Raw genomic sequence first — 23560 nt, 5'->3', positions numbered from 1 at the left:
CACACACACACACACATTGTCTCTCTCCCAATGACGTCACAGCTTGGTCTGGTCATAAATCACCGCTAGCTGTAGCTTTGTCCTATTAGAGCAAGGATAAAAACCTAATTATGCTTGATCAAGAAGAACACTGCAGAGACAGAGAGCTGCGAGAGAGGAGAGGTAATAAAAGGAAGGACAGAGTTAGTCAGAGAGATGAGATGAGTACAATCCAGGATGAGATGGGGGGCAGTAAAAGGAAGGGAAAGCAGGTTAAAAATAACAGGAAAGAAGTTTAAGGAATAAGGGCAGGAGAAAAGGAGAGGACAAAATCTAATTCCCTTCTTTATCTTTCTTTTCGACGAGTGCAGCTGATGCGGTATTGTCATAAATCACAGCTCTCTCTCCCCTACAGACACACCCTCACCCATGCATCTGCTCTGTGGTATCCATGCGTATGTTCATCTCTTAACCTCTGCTTCGCACAGCCTGCAGCCACTCACAGCCATTAGATGATTGATTCCCATAGCAGAGAAAACTAGCACCTCAACCCACAGTAACAGGGAAGCCTTACATTGTCTAACCTGTAGTCGGGAGCTTCGCATAAAGTCACATTGCCAAGCTTGTTATATGCCAAACTTAATCCTGTTACGGCCCCTTTACTTGATACAACTTTTACACAACTCATGATTGTCCTGTTTTCCTTTTCTGTAGAAAGCACAAGCCTTGAAAGCTAGGTATTACTATATTTTCTGACCGATACACTCACCATAGTGTGGTATGATGGCCCAGGCCATAGCGGAGGCATATATCTCTCCGATCATCCAGAACATACACAACCAGCTGAGGTGCTCTCCTCTTTTCTCCCTGGACAACACCTCTGAAAAGAAGGAGAAAACGATGGGCACAGCACCTCCTATCCTGCAAGAACCAGAGAACATGGGAAAATTAGTGGGAGTAAGGCAGAAACCAGGACAGAAAGTTAACTTAATTAGTCTTTATTTATTCCCCTTTGCATTCATGATTGTGACCTATTTGTGGTCAAGCATGACAAATCAAACACTGCCAAAACAATATTGTAATTGGATTAAATGTGAAAAATTGTTATTCAGCGTTTAAAGTGTTTTCTGGATTGTTTTCCATTTTAATAGAAAAAAACAGAGGCTTCATTGCTAAATCATCAAAGGAGACCAAGTCAGCAACATTTAAGCACGACTAAGCATATTTCTCTCCTCGAACTTAATACAAATAACATCCTCAGAGCCAGTTTCTCATAATTCAGAGGCGCAGGTCGTATTGGCAGTTTGAACAACCTTTTCAATTACTCTGGAGGTCTCTAGGGAACGGCACAGATGCAATTACTGAATTAGCTCTTAAAGGGACAGTTACTCTGTCAAAGAAGAGGATATGATAAATCACCATCTCCACCATGTTTTAATGTAGTAAGAGGGTACACAGTCTGTCTCTGGTGGAATTTTCATCATTACACACTCAGACACAATCTGGTTATTTAACAGATTATACGAAGATTGAAAAACTGTATATTGAAATGTCTTGTCTCTGGCTATGACATCTTACACTTTAGCTTGTTATAGCCTTTACTGCTCTGCTCCGCATTGCAGGAATGATAAATGTACATTGTGACAGACAGATAGATCTATAGTAAACCCTCAGAAAAAGAAAAGTCAGAAACTACGAAGTCTTGGCAGTATAAGGAAAACTAGATAGACAGGCCTACAGTATATAAACACTCCTAGTTTCTGTCCAATCACTGCTTTAGCCCTGATGCACATTTGAACATACAGTATGCTGTAGATATTCAGATAATGCAACCATAGCGTTCCCACAGAAGGAGATTTTTTGAGCTGCCTTAGTGTAAATATTTGACCTGATATTTCAGGAATGAATTAAACTTGCCGTCCTCATCAACACATGAGGACTTTTTCCAGAAACTTACCCAAAGCCTGCAAAGATACGACAAACAAGGAACAAGCCGTATCCCTGGACAAAAGAGGACAGGAAGGCGAAGAAGCCGTTGGTGGACATGCAGATGAGGAGGCACTGTCTGCGGCCCACTTTGTCAGACATTCCTCCCCAGAAGAACGCTCCAACCATCATCCCCAGGTAAACCACACTGCCTGGAAAATAGGAGGGGAGAAGGATATGGTTTGTATTTGCCTTGAAATACAATACCTCACATGTCTTCTTGTGCATATGTTTATGAGGTTGTATGTTTTGGTATTGCCAATGTTTAGGAAGTTTCTTATTGGTCACTTAATGAGGATTATCTGAGTGCCAGTCTTCTCGATTTATCTGAATCACCTCCTGCACTTGTCTGTGTGATTTGCTAGATTATCTTAACAAAGCTCTTTGGGGACATCATTAATTCTGCAATACATGATATTTGTTTGGCCAACAGGGAGCAAGACAAACAAACTGTGAACACAGCACTGATATATTATTACCATGAAAAATGTAGCAAACATCTGATTATCTATATATCGAGCATCATAAATATTATTTTGGAGTCATGTTACTGGACACCTCACATATGCCCAATATGTCTCTTTGTTACAGTTATGTAAAATGTTGATTATAAATACTTTAACATGGTTCAGAAAGTTCTCTGCTGCAGCTAATTTACCTTTACCTTTTTACACTTGTATCATATTCACCAAAAATATGATTCTCATTTAAGTGAATATAGGAATAAAACATTAATGTCTCCCTCTAAGTAGTAAAGTGTAAGTAGTACTGACTCTTAGCCAATAACTATTTTAGGAAATGTGTCCTCTAAATGTGCCGCTGCTGGCAAACGGTGAAGTGTCCAACTAAAAAATTGAGCAACATTAAGTTTGCGCCGCTGAATTTGAACCAGGCAATTAGTTCAATGACATATGGGATGTGATGATACACTTATAGATGGGGATGCCATTTTAAAAAGAGAGAAATAGACTGCTCTTAGATGTAATTGCTATATCAGTCTAAATTATTTAAACACACACATTCCCAAAATTACATAGACCTATAAATCTGAGAAAATTAGATTACTGTACAATTTCTAAATGAATATTAGGGGTCCTGCTACAGTAGATGCTACCAATTGGAGCACTGCCACGGACTATAGACAATGAACCTGATTGAAAACCCTAGGGCCCCGGTAACACTCTCTCACGTTGACAAGTAAATACAGTGTGTAAAACAGGCTCTGATCAATGGGGAGACAAATGTGAACGATAATGCAGGCTGACTTCACAAAGGGGCACTCGGCTGTCTTTTAATTTCTCTCATCACAAATGGGATCAATGCTCCAACAAAACAACATTGATTTATCTTACTGATCATCATGATTGTACTCTGTGGAGAGCACTCCATCATTACTGCTTTAGTCTGTGTGGCACTGCGTGGTGGTGAGCATCCTTCATGGACATGCATCGTCTGCTTAACACTTTCTATAACACCCATGTCTTCAATGCATTATAAATATGCCTTTAACACACTTTAATCTACTTACAGCACACAGTATAATTATAGTTGTAAAAACACAATATACTTAATGATTTATATCTCGTGCTCTCATTGGTCATGTGCGCGTTCATGTGTGTTGGAGGAGGGGCTCTGTAAGGAAGTGCCAGATTTTCTCCGGTTGTGTATTTTCAAATTGGAGCGCACTCGAGCTGGTTTCTCCAAAATTACCTACCCCACCTTTAAAGCAAACAAAGTAACTTATAATCACAATGTAATGTATTATAACTATAGGATGAGTATAACACTATGAGCATTGCAACAACAACAAAAATTGTGTTTAGAAATGTCGATGTAGTATTACCATTGTGACACTTGTCCTTCTAATAATGCATTACAGACATGGCTGGAATATAAAAAATGTATGTTTTGAAGTTGCTCTTCCTTGATAATATTAAAGCAATGTTTTGTCTGCATCCATATCCAGACAAATACAGACACATACTCCTGGTTAAGAGAGGATATTTGTATTCATAGTTCCCAACACAAAGAAGAGAATGTAAAAGTTGCAGTCATATATTTAGTGATATGCCTCAGCCGTAGGGACACTTTGTTCATCCCATTACAATAATCTTAATAGCGAGATGCATTTCCTTTCTAATGTTTGCAGTCAGGTCTCTGCTCCTCTGCTGTGAGCAGATATCTGTTGGACTCTCTCGCTTCAGGGGTCAAAACCCGGCTATCTGTCACATTTGGCAGCCATCTACTGTAGATACTTGCCCGAAGGTACCATAAATTCAATTCTAAATGTAACGGGAGTCTTCAGTTCATTTCTGCTTCATTAAGAATAGGATAGATACACAGGGCAGAGGGAAACACCCACTGGCCACCCATTTAATTGTCATGCATCCAAACATCCAGAGGCTTTTTTATTTAGTTTCAGCACTCAACTTTCCATACCAAACAATAAATAGTTTTTTTGGTTTGTGTCACTCAGAGAAACTAGTACAACAGACAGAACAAAAAGAACGTCAGATTTCTGTGTTTTTAATGCCCTTAACAAACAGAGCAATAAAACAGTTAACTACATCCCTCACAGGACGGTCCATTATTACGTAATGAATTTATTGACGTTCTGTCAGACTTGCTGCACATGACGTCAGCAGTGCCCGCACCAGCAGAGAGGAAAGAACAAAAGTGTGATAAAATCCCAAAATAGCACAGACTTATGAGGTCAGTCTCATCACCAAAACACCAAAAGGTAGTTTGTGTGGCATTAAGCTGTCATGTCATAAAGTTACATGTTTCATAACCTTGTGTCTTTTTCCCCAAGAGGAATTTCTTTGTCATGTGATAATGAGTCACAGTTCACCTTCAGTGTGATGTCAGAATGATGCCGTCACATTTTATGAAGCTTTTGGACTGGAACCAAGCAGTCACTACACTGCAGCAAAACCTGAGGTTAAAAAGCCCTTCAAAGTCACACTGATGAAATGGACGCACACTGATGATGAGACATTCTACACAAACCTATTATTATTATTATTATTAGCAGCTAGGTTTTTCTGTAAAACATGCTACCCTACCCCTACCCCTCACACCAGATACTGACTGGTTTTCGGACCCCCCCCCCAGACCCCCCCCAATAAAGCCAAACCGCACGTTTCAGTGTGGCCTTTTATTGTGGCCATTCTAAGGCACACCTGTGCAATAATCATGCTGTCTAATCAGCATCTTGATATGCCACACCTGTGAGGTGGGATGGATTATCTCGGCAAAGGAGAAGTGCTCACTATCACAGATTTTTTCAGATTTGTGAACAATATTTGAGATAAATGGTTATTTTGTGTAATGTTTTAGATCTTTGAGTTCATCTCATGAAAAATGGGAGCAAAAACAAAAGTGTTGCGTTTATATTTTTGTTCAGTGTATGTTCAGTATACATCACCACTGTAACAAAAAGTGTGCATGTGGTGTAATTTTGTTCTGTGCTTCTAGTGCAGGGGTGGGGAACCTCTGGCCTCCGGGCCGTATACGGTCCGCGAGACCATTCGATACGGCCCTCGAGGTAATTTATAAACACACGCAAAAAAAATAAAATAAAGAAATCTAGACCGCAAAAAAAATAAACAAGCGACAGCCTGTTTTTCCTGGCCAAGGTCAGGGTCCTTGAACACAACACGAGCCTTACGGCCCGTCTACACTACAGGCGTAAAAAAATGCTTTCAACGCTTCGCCTATTCATTTGAATAGGGTGACGTAGGATATTTTCAAACTTCACCGAACTGCATTGTGGGTAGCATGGCAAGGCGTTGCAAGCATCGCGAGCGTCTATCGGCGTCAAAAGTTGAACAATGTTCAACTTTTGAGGCTCGATGCTTGCTCGAAGCTGGCGTCAGCCAATGAAATCCCGTGTATGCAAATCTGCCAGTACAAGCGAGCCAATCAAACCGCGTGTATGCTGGGAGAGACTACGCAGGTCATTTCCTCATATTCAAAAAAATGGAGGGAAAATTCATTATAGCGGTAGTGAATCACCCGGTGCTGTATGATCAGTCTCTGTTCATCTACCGGGATACAAACCGGAGGAGGGGGGTGGCAGAGACAGTGGATGAAACTGGTAGGTTTTCGCCTGTTTGGGGATTTTATATCCAGTTTACTTCGTTTTAAAATTGCTATTGCTTTGTATGTCGGGGGCGGGAGATTCATGTGATTGGTTGTTGGTCGCGTTGCTCGCAAAAAATCGCCAAGCCTCAGACACGCCCAGCTTCAAGCTTTTTCGACGCCTGTAGTGTAGACGGGCCGTTACGGCCCGTCTACACTACAACGTGTGTAACAACTACACGTGATAACGTGTCATCACGTGGTATATTTCTCGTCTGACAGGGGTGCAGTTCTGACGGAGAGCACCAGAACGCCACTCCGGCACATGCCACAGTTTTTACGTGGCTGTGTCTTTAGTTGTAATCCCAGTGGCGATCTGTTCATCTGTCATACTGATCATACAGTCAATAGCTTTGTTGTTATTAACATCTGGTTAGCTAGCTATGCTAACGAATATAAGAAGCTTTTTCTACAACCAGTGAGGTAAAGGCACATCTTTATATGATCATTATAGTTATACAAAAATAAGAGAATAAAGTAAACAGGTATAAAATACTATATGACAGTAAAAAAAAAAAGTTGTTATTAATAAACAAGAATATAGTTTAAAAGGGGAGTGATTTGTAAAATATCCATAAAGCAAAAAATAATCTGGATGTTGAGAGATGTATCCATAGATCTCTTAATTGTGCTCTCAAAGTGCACCAGATTGATGCTTTTAACTTAAAAAAATCTTCCCGGGGGAGCATGTCCCCGACCCCCTAGAGGAGGTGAGGTCCACCCCCTACTTAAATCATGTTCACATGGATAGGATACTAAATACATTTGCACACATCTTGTGTCCATATATTTCTGTTTTGGTGGTCATGCCACAACCGTGCACCTGAATGCATGCATGAGTCAAATATATCTGGATTAAGAGGTTGCTTTTTCTTTGCACAACATGAAAGAAAGGGGAAATGAATGAGCTGTGATTTTTGTTTTTTTAAGCAGAGGTTGAGTTCAATAATTTGTACGGCCCTCAGAGGATGTTGTAAAAATTGAAATGGCCCTTGAGAGGAAAAAGGTTCCCGCCCCTTTTCTAGTGGATGGTTACCATAAACCATTTCTGTTTTAACCTTTCATCAGACTGATGCTCAGGCTACAGTCCATCGGTCAATACTGCGCCAATTGGAAATGATAAGGTTGGACCACAAAAGCTTCAACCAGAGTATTGTATTTAATTAAACCCCTTTCCTGAGTGCTATCACCCATTACTGCCATGTCATTGATTTAGTGGGGCTATACTGTAAATGTAGGTATTTTCTGAAGCCTGCAGACTACATAGAAGGAGTGAATCAATAGACTTGAGCTCAACATTGTGTTCAGTGTTAATGGTCATCTTTGAACAGGAGGAATGCACACTGTTTAATGCATTGATAAGATGCGTCAGAAGTAAAACAACTTGAATGGATGCCAACCGGTGCAGACTTGTCACCGTACGAGTGTGAAATACAGCTGAGTTTTGACTTGATGACCCATATAGACTCTGAGCACCATCAGAGAATGACAGGGTGTCAGGAGACATCTCAGGCAGAAGCAAAAGGTTTTGCCCCATGACACTCCGCTGAGATGTCAAAACACATCTCCAGGAATGGTTAATATTCAGCAGTCACAAGCTCTCTATAAACGCAAGCCAAATTCCAAGGAATAAGACATGGAGTAAAACACTGCCACAATCATACACAAACACACACACACCGGACCAGGAGCTAAATCTAATTCCCAGATTAAAATATAACAAATACATTTAATCTCTTTTTGGTGTAGCTAAAGCAGCCACTGGGGAACTAATGGGAGATCAAAAATGAATATGTATACATCACAAACGCAAGGAGATGTGAGCAGAAGAAGAAAGAGCAAAATAAATGAGGGATGGTAGAGGGTGGTTATAAAATAGAGAAAAAGGTAATGAAGGAGGAGAGTTGAGTAATTGCAAGATAGGGTGAGAGGATGTGAGGGAAGAGGGGGAGGAAGGGGAAGGCCCTGGTGCAGTGTTTTCTGTCCTGTCACATCTGAGGAGCCCCCTGAGAGCCGTGGGAGCGCCGAGCTGCATCACGACCTCTTCTCTGATTTCATGCTTTGATGCTCTTCACTCTTAGCGCTGCAAACTGCTTCAGCATCACACAAAACACCCGTCCTGTTTTATTCATAATGATGATACTATGACACAGCAGCGTGCGTGGGGTATGCTACGGTGTCGCTATCGTACTAGATATTTTCCTACATCTTCTCTTTGTTTCACTCAATCACTTCTTATCCCCCCTCCTTGTCCCTTTTGTGCCTCTCTTCCCAACCTTTCCTCCATTTCTCTTTTTCTCAGCTTGTGTCCTCTCCTATTGTGTCAGGTCATCATTGTAAATGAGAATTTGTTCTTAATTGATTTTCCTGGATAAATAAAGGTTCTACTACTACTGCTTTTCCAATGTTTTGGCTCACTTCTCATTTCTCCTCCTTTTCTCCCATCTCCTCTGCCATTCCTCTCTTCTCCTGTGTGCTTCCCACTCATTTATTTGCTTGAAGTTTCCTCTTTGCCTCACTGTCATCAGCTCCTTTACACTGAGCAGCGTGTAATCACATTTGTACTACATCGTGTCAGTTTGATCGGATTCATGCCTCCGTCTTCTGCCTCCTCCGCAGAAAAAGAGATTGAAGCTTTTTGTTACAGATTTAAGTCATATCAGTGGGGGCAGGATTTTCAATGAAACCTATATGAAAGTAACCTATTGTAGGGCTTAGAGCGCAGGGTTTAAAATGACTCTCAGCATCAGTAATGATACAACCTTCATTACATTAAAGACTGTGGATAATTCACATGAAATACAGTGGTGCTATGAACCCCTGATAAGAGCGACCAGTTAGACATGGTTGACTACTGCCTGATATTGCTGGTGGCAGCAGGTTTGGTCCATATGCGTGCGTGCGTGCACACACACACACCACACACACACACACACACACACAGACACACACACACACACACACACACACACACACACACACACACACACACAGTCCTGTCACATACGTCCCCCATTTCTGTTCCACACACACATTCTTCAACACAATGTGGAGCTGCACTTCTCCAGTAGTGTAATCTCTGCAGTGACGCTGCGATCTTACTGCAGTTTAGCCATGCTCAGCTGCCCCTGGACCACAGAGCCCACCACAGCCTGTCAGCTGGTTTACACAGACAGGGCCAAAGAGGGGGGGGGGGGGGGACAGGAAAAGAAAAGAGACAAAGAGGTAGACTCCTGAAAGGAGACCGAGAGTAGGACATAAAGAAGCCCAAGAAATACAAAGGTACATGAGATTAAAGGTCCCCTATTATACTGTTTTTCATCAATATATTAGAGGTCTCAGATATATAAAACATGTCTCTGAAGTGTTTGGCTTGAAATACCAAACAGATCATTGCAGCATCCCATAATCCCCTCTGTTTCAGCCCTGTTTCAAAAGTGCTGATTCTCTGTCTGTTACTTTAGATGAAGATAAGGAGCCCCTCACCACGCCCCTCTGAGAGATATTTGGTTAAAAAGAACACAATGGTGCTCTAGGAGGAGATCCAGGTGATAAGGTGGGGGGGGGGGGGTTACCTGGTTGGTGATTGGCTAATGGTTACACAAGCCAAAAAAATCGTTATGACATCATAATGTGGCCAAAATCTGATCAGTTTATTTTCAGACAGGTTTTTATATAAATGGATCAGGACAGAAAGTGAGCGAATCTTTTTTCCTGATACTTTCAGAATCTCTTTACACAGAGGGGACACGTGTTTATGTATAAAATACATGAAAAAGTGCATTTTGTATGATAGGTCCCCTTTAAAAGAGGGGGAAGCAAGGATGAAGGGAAAGTATCGATGGCAGAGACGGATAGCAGGATGTAAAATGAAAAAAAGAAGAGCCAAGTTGAAATGAGGGGAGTTTCAGCAGCGAAAAGACAACCCAAGAGAACAAATAAGTAATGATAGGGTGATGTGTTCCCATTGTCTGTTGTGTCTGAGAAGATAGCTGAGTCTCTCCCTCACAGAGTTGGTGTAATACCACCAATCTCCCACCCCTCTGCTCCCATCCACCCACACTACATTCCCCATTACACCTCTTTAACTTGGCAATCTCTCTGCTTCAAATCTGTCCCTCCTCCTCTCCTAACCCCTGTTCATCACACATATTGCATCTCACAGCGCAGGTTTTCCCTTCATGTTTCCTTCCCTCAGCGTCCACTCTTTTTCAACCCCTCCTATCCCAACTATCCATCCTTTCCCCAGTAGTATTAAAGATTCCTATAGTGGGACTGAATTCTGTAATTTAATCAGAATTGAAGTAATCCATCCAGTTCAGGCCTTGGCTTTTCCTATACTTCATTATCCCATTACACTGAGCTCAGGCCGTGCAGCTTGCCTCTGTCTCTGCCTGTTATTTGGTTAATGGAGCTGAACAATCCAACTCTGATGGGAGTTCAGCTCAGGTGGATCTAACAAAACATCAACGTTTCTTGTATCAGGGAGGAAAAGTCAGAAGAAGATGCACCCGTCTTCAAGTCCTTCAGTAGGTTTTGTGATCTGCACGGCTTCAGCCAGCTAATCACCCAACCCACCCAGGTATGTGAATCAACACAGACTACCATTGATCTCTTTCTGACCTCTGACAGGTCCGGGATCTCCAGTAAAGGGGTTATAGCATGCGGGTTAAGCGATCATTATATGATATTCTGTACCCGCAAAAAGCAAAAACAAAAGGCCGGCTGTCACAAAAGAGTCACAACTAGAGACCTCAAAACCTACTCTAGTGAGGCCTTTAACCTAGAACTGGAGAGCCTGGACTGGTCAGAGGAGCTCAGTGGTACACTGGTTGAAGAAACATGGCTTGGTTTCAAAACCAAATTCTCTGCAATACTCAATGATTTGGCCCCCCTAAGAACCACCAGGGTAAAAAATCGCGCTGAACCGTGGATGCACTCCGGCATACTGACCGCTATGAAAACCAGAGACAAAAAATGCTCTGAGTTTCGTAAAAGTCAGCCAAAGCTTACCAAAAGCTCGAGCAGTGAACTCCAAGCCCACGTGACTGAACTCAAACTGCAAAGAAACAGACTAAGAAATTACGTAAACTCCATGATCAAAACTGCAAAAAAGAATTTCATCAATAACAAAACTGAGGAAAACAAAAATAAACTGGAGCAGTTTACTCAATAATCAACTAGGCTGCAGTAAAAAACTTAAAACCAGATTTTCAAACATAAACATAAAGACAGATAACACGCTCATCACAGACAAGCTGGATGTGGCCAATTACTTAAACATTTTCTTCACAAACATAGCCATAACTGTGGTAAATAAACTACCCTCCCACTCAGGGCATTTTGGGGCAGAACACATCCTAGCCTACTACAATAACCTAGGGGTCCGCAAAGATGATTTCAAACTAGTAATGGTAACAACAGCTGAGGTACACAAAAAACTGAGCGCCCTCCAACCTAACAAGGCCACTGGCCATGACAATATCCCCTCCAAATTCCTCAGAGACTCAGCAGCCGCCATCACCCCAGTCATCACACACATAATAAACCTCTTCATAAAACAGGGACACGTACCCAAAGACTTCAAAATTGCGACAGTAACCCCCCTGCACAAAAAGGGCAGCAAATTGGACCCAGGCAATTACCGCCCTGTTTCTATACTTACCTCCATCTCGAAAGTCATGGAAAAAATAGAATACGAACAGGTCGAAAGTACCTCGCGGAAAAAAATCTAATTTACGAATTCCAATCTGGCTTTAGAACATCCCACTCCACTGACACATGCCTTCTCTATTTGAACGACCACATCAAACAAGAGGTGGACGCGGGAAAATACTGCAGCATGGTTATGCTCGACCTACAAAAGGCCTTCGACACTGTCAATCACTCCATTCTGATTGACAAGCTAAAAGCAATTGGTTTTGATAGTCTATCAGTGAGCTGGATGCAATCCTACATGGAGGGGAGAGAACAGATGGTGGAGGTAAACGGTACTCTATCCCCCCCCCCCCCTCCCAGTGAGCTGTGGTGTTCCACAAGGAAGCATACTAGGACCGTTACTGTTCCTAATTTATGCAAATGACATGTCGTCAGCTTGCGACTGCAACTTGTTCCTGTTCGCGGACGACTCAGCCCTGCTGGTCTCTGACAGGAACAAGTTGCAGGTTGAAAAAACCCTCAGCTCGGAACTCGGCAGAATCTGCACCTGGCTCGCCGATAACAAACTATCATTACACCTGGGTAAAACAGAGTCCATTCTCTTCGGTTCAAAAAACAAACTCAGCAAGACCGACGGCTTCTCAGTTGCAGTGGGTGACAATATTGTCACAAGGAAAGATGAAATTACATACCTAGGTTCCAGCGACGTGCAGTCAGGGGAGGCAGAGCCTCACCTGTCATACTCATAGACTGGCCATACTACAATGTAACGGAAAAATAACTAAAGAAAAACTAAATAGTAATAATAATAAAATGTCTCCACTGATCTGTGTTGTAAGTGTGATTTATGTATGATTCCAATCGCTTTTTATAGTCAAAATCAGCAAATTTGCAGAGCTCCGCTACAACTACATGGGAGCGATGAGGAGTGAGGCGGGGACGAGCTCTGCCTCACGTAAGCCCACAGTAACTTGCTGGAGCGCGGGCACTAATTTAGCGCGGGCACTTATTTTGTGAGCGCGCTCAAGCCAGTTACTGTGTGGTAAGGTGAGGCACAGATGAGCTCTGCCTCACCTCAGAATGCGTCACCTCACAGAAACTGGCTGGAAAGCGGGCCCTAAGCGCATGCCTGTTACCATCTCACTGTTAGTCACCAATGTAATGTTTGTAGATCCCTTTATTACATTTATCCTCGCCATCCATAGTCTCTAAATAACTTATTTCACGTATATGATATTTAGGCTCGCCGTACACGGCAATGAAAAAAGCACCAGGGGAGGCAGCCATAACCTCTGCCGCACTGAAGGGGGCGCACGTGAGCCCACAGGTCCTTGTTGCTACTGTTATTCTACGCAGAGACGGTATAGACGCGAACAACAAACTAGACTTTTGAAACTAGAGGAAGATAAGGAGGACTTTTACAAAAAAGTAATAGAGATTGTTGTCCAGAAGGATAGCATGGACTTCATCTTCAAGTCAAGGTAAGACCACATTGGTAATGAAAATTGGTTCTAAGAAAGAAAAATCCAATATTTAGATTGTGGGTATCCTTTTGTTGAACGGTCTGTTTAAAATGAATCGAAACATCAAACCAAAAAAGCTTTTGAAAATAACAGAATATTTCGATTAAGGTCAGAATATAATATTTGTAAATCTGACTCTGAAAGAGTCAGTGCCTCACCATCCATGAACCTCACCGCACGTCACTGCTAGGTTCCATACTAGAGGCAAATCTCTCCTGTGACAAAATGGCATCCAATGTAATCAAAAAAGTCAACCAACGAACTAGATTCTTGTACCGGATCTCCTCTCTGGTAAACAAGAATACCCTGAAGACTCTGGCAGGAGCACTCATTCAAGGGTACTTCGACTATGCTTGCACCTCATGGTACCAAAGCACCTCAAAGGCGCTAAAAACTAAATTACAAACATCACAAAACAAACTGGTCAGACTACTGCTTGACCTTACTACTAGAACCCACCTCACCTCTGCCCACTTTGACAACCTAGAATGGCTTAGAGTAGACGACAGAGTACAGCAACTTGCAATGGGCCTGGTCTACAAGATACACTACACCACTAAGGTACCCACATGTCAAAATACTTCCCAAAGGTCAGTGAATACCACGACCACAACACCAGAGGGAGCTCCACAAATCATGTTAAACCCAGATTTGGCTCAAACAAGGGACGAAACACGTTTCGCAATTATGCCACAACAATGTGGAACACCCTACCCACAGCTGTAAAGGAATGTGAATCACTACCCTCCTTCAAAACCTCTCTAAAAGAGCACCTACGGGAGACTGCAATTCGAAACTGGCCCCTGTAAATGTCCAAACCTAACCCCCTACAATATACAGTTTCCCACACCCCCCCAATGTATATACTCTCTTTTTAGACTCTTTTTAGACTCACAAACAGTACTGTATATTTGTAGATCTGGTATGTCATAAATGTCTAGATGTAACAGTACTGTCTATCTGTATGTCATGTATGTCATATATGTTATGGTGAATTAAAATGGGAGACCCTAATGTAAACAAGACGGAAGTCTTTATCTGGTCTGCATCCCCTTAACAATTGTGTGTATTGAGCTGTACTTTATTGTACCCATTCTGCAATCTGTTAATAAAATGTTCAGTCAATCAATCAATCAATCAAAGAGTGTATTACCACATGTTGGGGAATATTTTACAAGGCCCATAACTTTGACCCAGTTTATCAGTTCAAACTGTCCTGACTGAGCACACGCACCTCATAACCTTGGCTGCTGTGCTCTCAGTGTTCTGTCTCCCTGTTCCTGCCTGTTGGCGTCAGCTGATAGAGGTGTTATGATTTTATCTTGTTATGCAGCATGTTGATGATGCTCTCGGAACTAGCTAAATACATGGGTCTGGGGTAGAGTTCTTCAGAATTGACGTGGCAACTCTACCGTGCAGTCAGATCGTGGCTGCTGTGACTTGTGATGTGAATTCTCCGGCCGAAGCTCCAAATAAACCATCAGTGTTTGACATCAAAGCTCCTGCTCTTCCCGTGTCTCTTTCCTGAGTCGGTGACTTCCACTGCATTGCTACACAGAAGTTTCCCTTACACCACACACTGTCCCTTACTTGCAATAAAATGCATTCATGACATGTCAGTCCTTGGAACTTCACCTGGTACTCTGGTGATATCCAAATGAAGGTCTAGGATATGCTGTATTACAAATATGTTGTATTGAAAGTAAACAACAGTTTGCGGGTATAATCTCTTCTCTCTATTCAAATCTATGTAAAAAGTTTTTAGACTGTGAATTAAAAACTCTAAGGAGACATATCATCTCTTAATATGTGGTCCAGTACGTTAGGAAACAAATTATAATAAACTATTAGTTTGGGGGTTTGGGTACATTTTTGGCCTGTTAATCCTTCAACTTTATTTAGAGCTAACTTATTGTTGCAGATAGCCAAGGACATTTCCATAAATGTACACAAAATCAGGACGAGGTCACATGCATTTATTCCTGTAAATCTTTACATGACAGCCAGATGTATTTGACCTTATCTTGTAACCATTACTTGCTTTAACTGTAATAGTGATAAAATGAAGGGCACACCCTTTCCTCATAACATAATAGGCTTTACATTGTATTTTTTTTATTGCAGCCGTAGAGACCATTTCATCGATAGACTACTAGAAGATACTTTTAGTTATTTTCCGTTCTACTTTGGATGGAATTTTTTTTTTAACAAAAAGGAAAAACATGTGTTTATCTGTCCTTCTTTCCCCACTGGTCCACATCATTACAATACTTGCACCTGCCCACATATAAAAAGCAGTTTAGACAGGTGATTTCCCTGTACATGACATAGAAATCAGCCATTTCTATATAATCAACCTTTAAAAAAAATCAGGTTTCTCTTAAACCCAAAGACCATTATTTAACCTATTTAAGTGTAATTACTCTTGAAAACAAATGGATGGCAACAAGGTCATAGTAATCATGTAGGTTATGCTTAGACACACACACACACACACACACACACACACACATACACCCACACGCACACACATACACCAATCATGTTCACCTCAACGGGGAGGAGCCTCGGGGCAATCAGTGGGAGAAAGGAGAGGAGAATGGGGGAGGATAGAGAAAGGAGGGTGAGAGGGAGGGAGGGACCGAGGGACAGAGGGTTGAAGTCACGCACAAGGAGAAGCAGAGCGTACAGCGTGAATGCCTGCAGGGCTTTGCTCAGATAAAGAAAAGAGTTTACATGGATACTTGAAAAATAAATAAAAATGAAGCTACATTAAACACAAGATCTTGTAAGGATGTTTCAGGGAGACAGACATTTACTGTCTATAAATGTGAAATGTATGAAAATATAAAGTATTCATAATAGCATAGTCTACGTATCACATGGTGTTCCAATTTTGGACATTCACCACCTGTAAAATACATTTCTCAAACCTTCAGCTACAACCTCCTCCTGAAAAAGGCCCTGTCGTATCAGCTGGGCATCAGATGTTGCGGTGCCGTTGATATATTGTCATGTCTCACTGTGGCAGTTACTATCTAAGGGCTTTGTGCCTGAATTAATGTCCTCGCCACTCTGGTACTGACACCGTGAGTCAGCCCCTGCACACAGCTCTGTGGTGATGGATTACACACCTGCAGCCATAGGGACTGCTGGGACTTCTGCTCAACACACAGGAAATACTCGCTCCCCTCCTAATCCGGACATGGAGACCAGTGGACCGAATCTCCTCACCCATGTGAAACACAATTTAAAGAGTGAACATGCATAAGTATCTTATCTTTTAGGATAAGCAATATTCCACAGAAAGTAGTGGGATCCTTCCATTAGTCCAAGTCGCACACATTACCCAAATTCAAGCCATGATTTTAATGTGTTTATGTACATATAAAGTGTAAGGAGCCATTTAAAGCCAATTGCAGGAGGCCAGACCACCACAACAAGGAACTCCTCTTCGAAAACATATATTATACATTGATGTATGTTAGTTTGCCACTCTCTTAGAATATGTCCACTTACTCGTTGTTTCTTTGAGATGAATTGATTCGAACTAAGCACTTAAAATCATGTGACACTCTTAAGAGCATGGGGACTATTGCTTAGTTATTTGAAGGTGTACTATATTGATTCAGTCTGTGTTTCACTAAGCTGAAAGTTAAAATAAGTGCATCAAATATGTGACTTATAGGGAATAAAGTGGCAAAATTAATCATTCTACATTAACTATAATACGACAGGACAGTGTCTTTACATTATACACTTCCCGGGCAATTTAAATTCCAGTTAGTAACAATTTTCTGTTATAAATTTGGCACAAGAGTGTAACAGTTAATACTGTGGGGAGCAACAGATAGCAAGCTGTACCCAGCATGCTGTTCAGCACTGAAACACAGAAAGCACACCAGGCCAGCAGCAAAGTGCAAACATTTATACATATAGTATCCTTCTATCTAAGATTGATATTAAAGTAACATGTCCGCCACTGGAAAAACTGATAACTCGTCTTTAATTAAATGTATTATGTCTACAAATGTCACATTACTGTATGAGGTTAGTTTAAAGCAATAATATTAAGTTGAACCTAATTTTCTTTTACTTATTATTATTGCTTTCAACTAACCTTATAATTGTAATATTGAGAGTTTATCAGTCTGTGGCTATAAGTATGGTTTTATTGTCTCGTGCTTTTACATTTGTTTTGTTGTCTCATCGGTTTTGTCTAAATGTATTTATGCTGCTTTTTATATATTTATTGATGTACTGTACTTTGGTCAACTCTGTTGTTTTTAAATGTGCTGTATAGATCAAGTTGGATTAGATTGGATTATAAAGTTATGTGAAATCTGTTGACATAACACATTTAATCAAAGTTAACGTTTCAGTATTTTCAGTGTGTTAGCACAAGTACATGTGTGCACATTCACTACTCACACACACACACAGGGTCCCTTACCTAGCCATCCCGAGCTGGAGTTGGGCACACACATGTCTGTCTCTGCGCTGGGCAGCACAAAGCCCACCACGAACACCTCCACCCCGTCTGACATGAGCGCCAGCCCGAGCACCAGGAACAGCTGCCACTGGAACCTCCCGTGGCCACACTCCTGGATGATCAGCTCGTATTGTTGGGCCAGCTCCTCCTCATCCGCCTGCCTCTCCTCCTCCAGACCCTTGCGGTCCCTTGAGGCGTCAGACATGGGTTGTCCCAGTGCCACCTGGCCTTCCTTCTGCTTCCTATCCGAGGGGATCCCCTGGTACTCGCCCTCGTAGATCTCATCCTCGTCATCGTGGCCCTCTGTAGCATCGCTGGAGCCCTCCTCGTTGTCATGGTTGCCCTCTCCGCCCTGCCTCGGCGGGTTCCGGTAGAAATCCTCATCTTCGTCCTCGTCGTCCTCGAATCGGCTGTAGTTGTGGTGGGACGAGTACCCGTCTGTGGCGCGGTCCACCACCTTGTTGACTTTCTTTTTTGCATGCCGCTTGGCCTCCTTGACAATGTCCTTGGCCCCCTTAGACAGGGAAGTCCTGTTATTGTAAGTTTCCTCCATTCTGGCTCCACCAGCAGGTCTGCACGGGGTTCAGGGGATACTTAGAAGTACAATAAAGAGGCAAGAGGGGTGAGTTTACGCTGGTGGGGGAATTTTCTGGAACGGTGAGATCAGTGGGTGTTGAGATGCAGCCGGGAAGAAAACTCTTGAGTCCGCAGTCACCACAGGAGATAACCCACAATGGCTGTGGCAGTCATCGGCCAGGCTGAGAGAGATGGGGCAAGAGACAGACAGATAAAAAATAGAGAAAGCAAACAGGAGGAAGGACAGAGGAGAGAGCAGAGAGAAAAGAGGGAGATGTTTATCAGATAGTGCTTGTAACTCATGTCTCCCTCTGTACTTTCATAACTATTCCAGTCTAACAGGTGACACCCCACTGACAGCACTCCCCTCTTTAATCAGTCCCTCACCATTCTCCCAGGCCGTTTAATCATTACGAGTGATGTGTGGAAAAAAAGCATTGCCTGAAGAGCCTTCAGTTTTTATTCAAAATGAATATTACATTTCATGGGGCGCTCTCCCTTTTCTATATTTTATAAGTTGGACTTAAAGGGATGAGCATTTTAAACAGAGATGCTGAATCTGTTGACTCATGATCAGCTCTGAGAAAAGAGGCTAATAAACAAGGCTGTGCCAGAAATCAATTTGCCCCCAATAAAGAGCTGGTCTATTATAATGAGAGTGGCGATCCAACCAGAACGGCACTGTCATATTTAATCCTTTCAAAGAAAGGAGAAATGGTCGTGAGTGGATACGTACTAAATGCACAATCAGACACAGGCACATTGTACACACACAGCTGTTCTCTAAGGCCCCTGTTTTTGTAAAGTCAGGTTTCTATAACACATAAAATAGGTAATGCATACTTGCAAAAAGGACACGTTAGAAAACACCCATGCGATTCACAAACAGTATGTGTGCACGATGGGGAAGCCCTTTCCCATCAAACCAGGCCAGTGCTGATGGGAGGGAGACCCCAGCATAAGAGTGTGAATGATGTAACATGATTTCATGTCAGTGTTCAAACTGTGATTCACAATTCATCATCACTTGCCTCCACAGGCTCACTTGGGAGAGTTATTCGATAGCATGTCACGACTCAAAGGCACAGCCATTATTAAAACAAACATGATTGTGAGATTTAGTCATTTAAATGATAGAACTCTTAAATTACTCATGTTTTATTTAACATCTCAAGATAAGAATGCATACTTAGGAGAAGGGTGGTGATGGTCCAAGCTGTCCAGTGTGTGTGTGTGTGTGTGTGTGTGTGTGTGTGTGTGTGTGTGTGTGTGTGTGTGTGTGTGTGTGTGTGTGTGTGTGTGTGTGTGTGTGTGTGGTGTGTGTGTGTGTGTGTGTGTGTGTGTGTGTGTGTGTGTGTGTGGTTCCCATGTGTCTAGGAGCTGCTCACCACCGCCTCTAATGAACACTGAAGTCTTGTCAGGAGAACACAAATCACAGAGCCAGCTCCAGCTCCCATAATGCAATTTTACTGGGTAAAATGACACTGCTGATTCAAGGTGACTCTCCTAATCCTTTTTGGCTTATTGGATGCCTTCTGTGCTTCTGAGCGCACTCCTTTACACATTGACTGGTCATTTTTAATACCTCCGTTGACACCTGTGCTGCCTCAGACATTGTCCTTAAGATGATTCATTACCACAAATTACAAAGGGTAACTGTATAATAATATCCAGTGCAGTCGATTGATATCCGGCATGAGTCATACAATAACAACAATTCTCCAAACAATTATTTTCTATTGACTGTATCTTCAAATAAAATTCATTTCAATGCCTACGTAGACATGAGTTAAAGGATGTAACTGAAATGAGGCTATTTATCATTTTGGGATCAGGTCATGTTGGCTATCACACATCATTTTCATCTAAAACTAGCAAGTGGGCATACACACACCGGCAAAAAGGGGATACATCCTGTCTGTCAGATAATCAATGGAGTGTATAGTGAGCCGGCTGTCACTGGTGATGAAGCTCAGACGACACCCGGGCACACAGCGTCCAACCTGCACCTGACCGCAGCTGACAAGACCCCGACAGTGCAGACAGCGAAGGCAACGTGAGCAATCACAATCAAAGTGGGTAAACTCTCCCAAACAGACTAATCTCTGTGTTGATGTCTCTGAACCATTTATTTCCTCTTGCATCTCCTTTAATGTTTGCTTCTCTTCAGAATCTAGTGTTTACATTGATGCCTGTTTGTCAGGAAATGTTCATTTTTACATTTAACATCATCTGTTCATTTGCAAAAGCACTCCTTTCCAACTTACTGTCTACTCCCAAATAGCGACAACAATGCACAATATATCCCTTCGTACCTAGTTGTAGCTATATAACCTTTACCTCAAGCCTATGTCCAATTTACAGGATCAATACTTCCCTTCAAAGCAACCAAACTCCTTAAATTTGATTGTATGTTTCTATTGATAAAAATCCAACATGTTGATGTGGAATATGTATTGTAACATAAAGAAGCTGCAGCCATACATTGTCCTGCAGGGCAGAGAATAAAAGGATTTGATAAAGTGTGTATGTTGCTGTGAACCATGGCTGAAAATAGGCCTTGCTCTGGTAACACCCCTGTCTGCATGATGGATAGCGGCCTTACTTTCCTTCAACCTCTTTAGAATACTAAAAAAACACTAGGTCAAGTATCACTTTGCCCCAAATGTCCCCATGCATGAACAAAAAGTCCACTAAAGGGATTAGAGTTACAAAAGAGTTTTGCACCATCCAAGTAAAGGCAAGTACATTTGAGACATTTTTAAAATGTATAGTGTGTGCTTCACCAACTCAGTACATTTTAACACACCTCTTCATTGCTTATCACAGTATAAACTGCTAATGAGCATTTCGAAAAAAACGTTTTGAATAATCACACTACATAAGATTTTCATGATGGAGGTAATGAACACCCTTAGTCTGAAGAACTGTAAAAACAAAACGAGGCAATTATAAGCACAGAAAGGGCATCCCTAAGGCAATAGATTTGTCAAAAGGATGGGTGTCATTTTTGGTGCTGATTTACCTCGTGTCCAACAGTCATCAATGAGAAGGGTATGGGCTAGTTGTTGGAATAATAAGTACACAATTAATTCAGGTCATGTAATTTAAGGTTGCTTGACCAGAAACACATTTTTCTTTTGTTGCAAGAAATGGATAATCCATAGTGCCTTTCTGGCTGGGTGCAATCCACCAGTCCAGACATTGGCCCTTTCACAGTACCAAAACAAGATATAAGAAAAAACAATGAGCACAGCTGAGGGCTTCCTATTTTTTTTCTTTTTTACAATTATTACTTTTGCAATAAAATGGCAATTTTCTTTATGCCAATTTTTAAATGTCATGTACATTGAACCCATTTTAGAGTTTCTTAGCTCAAAACCTCAAATACTTTCCATCTCCGTCAGGTTTGACTTGTCAGTGTCCTGCCCTTTCAAAGACATGCCTGGCACAGTGTCTTGGTGGCCGGTTTGTTCTATTAGCATCAGAAGTCCAATCTCTAAGTGGGCAGAGCCGCATGTAATCCCATCAAAACGGTGAGCCCATGACCTCATCTGGAAGGCAGAGGCACAGCCAGCCTGGGACATCTTCGGTTAGGAGATTTCATCAAGCACTGATGCCATTACTGACTGAGTGGGGGGGGGGGACGAGGGAGAGGTGGAGGGGGAATCAAAAGTATTAATGAGGGAATACATGGAGGCTTTGCAAAAGAACGTCTAAAGAGGACTAAAGTGGTTGTTTCCGCAAATGGACGGAATAAAAAGATTAGAAAATATATATTTTCAAAGAACCTAAACCTTTCACCTCTCACCAAGAGCCAGTGCTGGCCCCCCACGATATAATTCATGTTACATCATACAGATTCACAAATCAGCTGCAGGAAGATGATGGCTGCCTCTCTTACCAAGCTAGTATTGGCTTCAATCACTTATGTGCCCATCCTAGCCAATGAGAGAGGATTCCCCTATGTTTGTATTCATTATGTCTCAATACTTAAGTGAAAATAATAAAGGCCATATACTCTGGATACAAAGGACTGTATCTATTTAAAGTGTATATCTGTACATTTGCACAGACTGAAAGAAAACACATTTTGGTGAAAACACGTCCCATCCCACCCTCAAGATTCAAAAAGAGAAAATGGTGCCGTCTCTTCTGCTTTTTTTTTAGCATCAGGCTGATCTTCTTGGTAAACATATAGTCTCCCTGCCTTGACAGACCTCACTGCTGACACAATATAGTGCTTACATAGCAGATAAAAAACATAATGTGCCACCACCACAGTCTGGTGCAGATCTTACACTTGGGGTCGCAGTGACGCAATAACACGATGAGGCCAGCCAGGCATGCAAGATGCAGCACATTTACCGGTGATTTCTTAGCATTTGGTCAAAACGTTTTATGTGATGCACAAATATACACTAGTGTGCATCACATAAAACGGTCTGACCAAATGCTAAGAAATCACCAGTAAATGTACACCTCACCAATTCTGGCAGACATGAGGATGGTAAGGGTTTTTTTGGTGTGATGTAAACTATGTTTTTGGGTTTAGCTTGCCCCTAAAATAATGACTATTATCTGGTATTTCTCATTATGCCTGCACACTTAGATAACAACACTAAAATATGCAGACAGTTTGGTAAAGCTCTCATATCTGCTACATTGTCACTGGCTCAGCGTACATTGAGTCCTTTCTTCCTGTCAACTGTGAATCACTGGGAGAGAAAATGTCCTCCTCTTAAAAAAGCCTGTGCTGCCTAAACTTTAGATGGACTAACAAATGTGGGCGCTTGATATGGAGATGTTATTGAATGCAGATGAGGAGCATTTTGAATTACGATGAGATTCTTGGTTATCGTGGCAGAAAAACGACGATAAGAAATGGGCACCAGGAATGAATTCTGCAACCTGCAATCACTGCTTACACTTTTCATTGATGGCCCCGTCAGTGTTAACCCAGCAGGACTACTACAGCAGCCTTCAGAGTGCAAACAAAGCACTTTGCCACGGATTTCCAGTTCAACGGTTGTGTGCCTATATCAATCGCTCACTGCCTCTTGAGGTGCAATTCACGGATGAGTCAGTTGCCTGCTCCCGCATTCTTTCCTCTTCTTGGTGGCAGTGCAGAGTGCTTTAACTGCCCCAGGGCTGGTGGCTGGATGGCACTACAGCATGCACAGTCTACAGCCAACAACTCAAC

General features: G+C 42.0%; 1 protein-coding gene across 1 annotated transcript in view; it reads right to left on the bottom strand.

The window, feature by feature from the left end:
- Nucleotides 1-23560, bottom strand: part of sv2ca (synaptic vesicle glycoprotein 2Ca) — a 38314-nt gene that overhangs the window by 13965 nt on the left and 789 nt on the right. Inside the window, exons 2-4 of the mRNA XM_034201717.1 lie at nucleotides 17743-18539; nucleotides 1937-2117; nucleotides 749-900 (exon numbers count right to left, since the gene is read on the bottom strand). Of these exons, the coding sequence (XP_034057608.1) occupies nucleotides 749-900; nucleotides 1937-2117; nucleotides 17743-18334 (925 nt within the window). The 5' untranslated portion in view covers nucleotides 18335-18539. The remainder of the gene's footprint in view (nucleotides 1-748; nucleotides 901-1936; nucleotides 2118-17742; nucleotides 18540-23560) is intronic.

This window comes from Gymnodraco acuticeps, unplaced genomic scaffold, assembly GCF_902827175.1.
Source record: "Gymnodraco acuticeps unplaced genomic scaffold, fGymAcu1.1, whole genome shotgun sequence".
In the NCBI taxonomy this organism is placed as follows: Eukaryota; Metazoa; Chordata; class Actinopteri; order Perciformes; family Bathydraconidae; genus Gymnodraco; species Gymnodraco acuticeps.
This window is presented reverse-complemented; position numbering and strand designations above follow the sequence as displayed.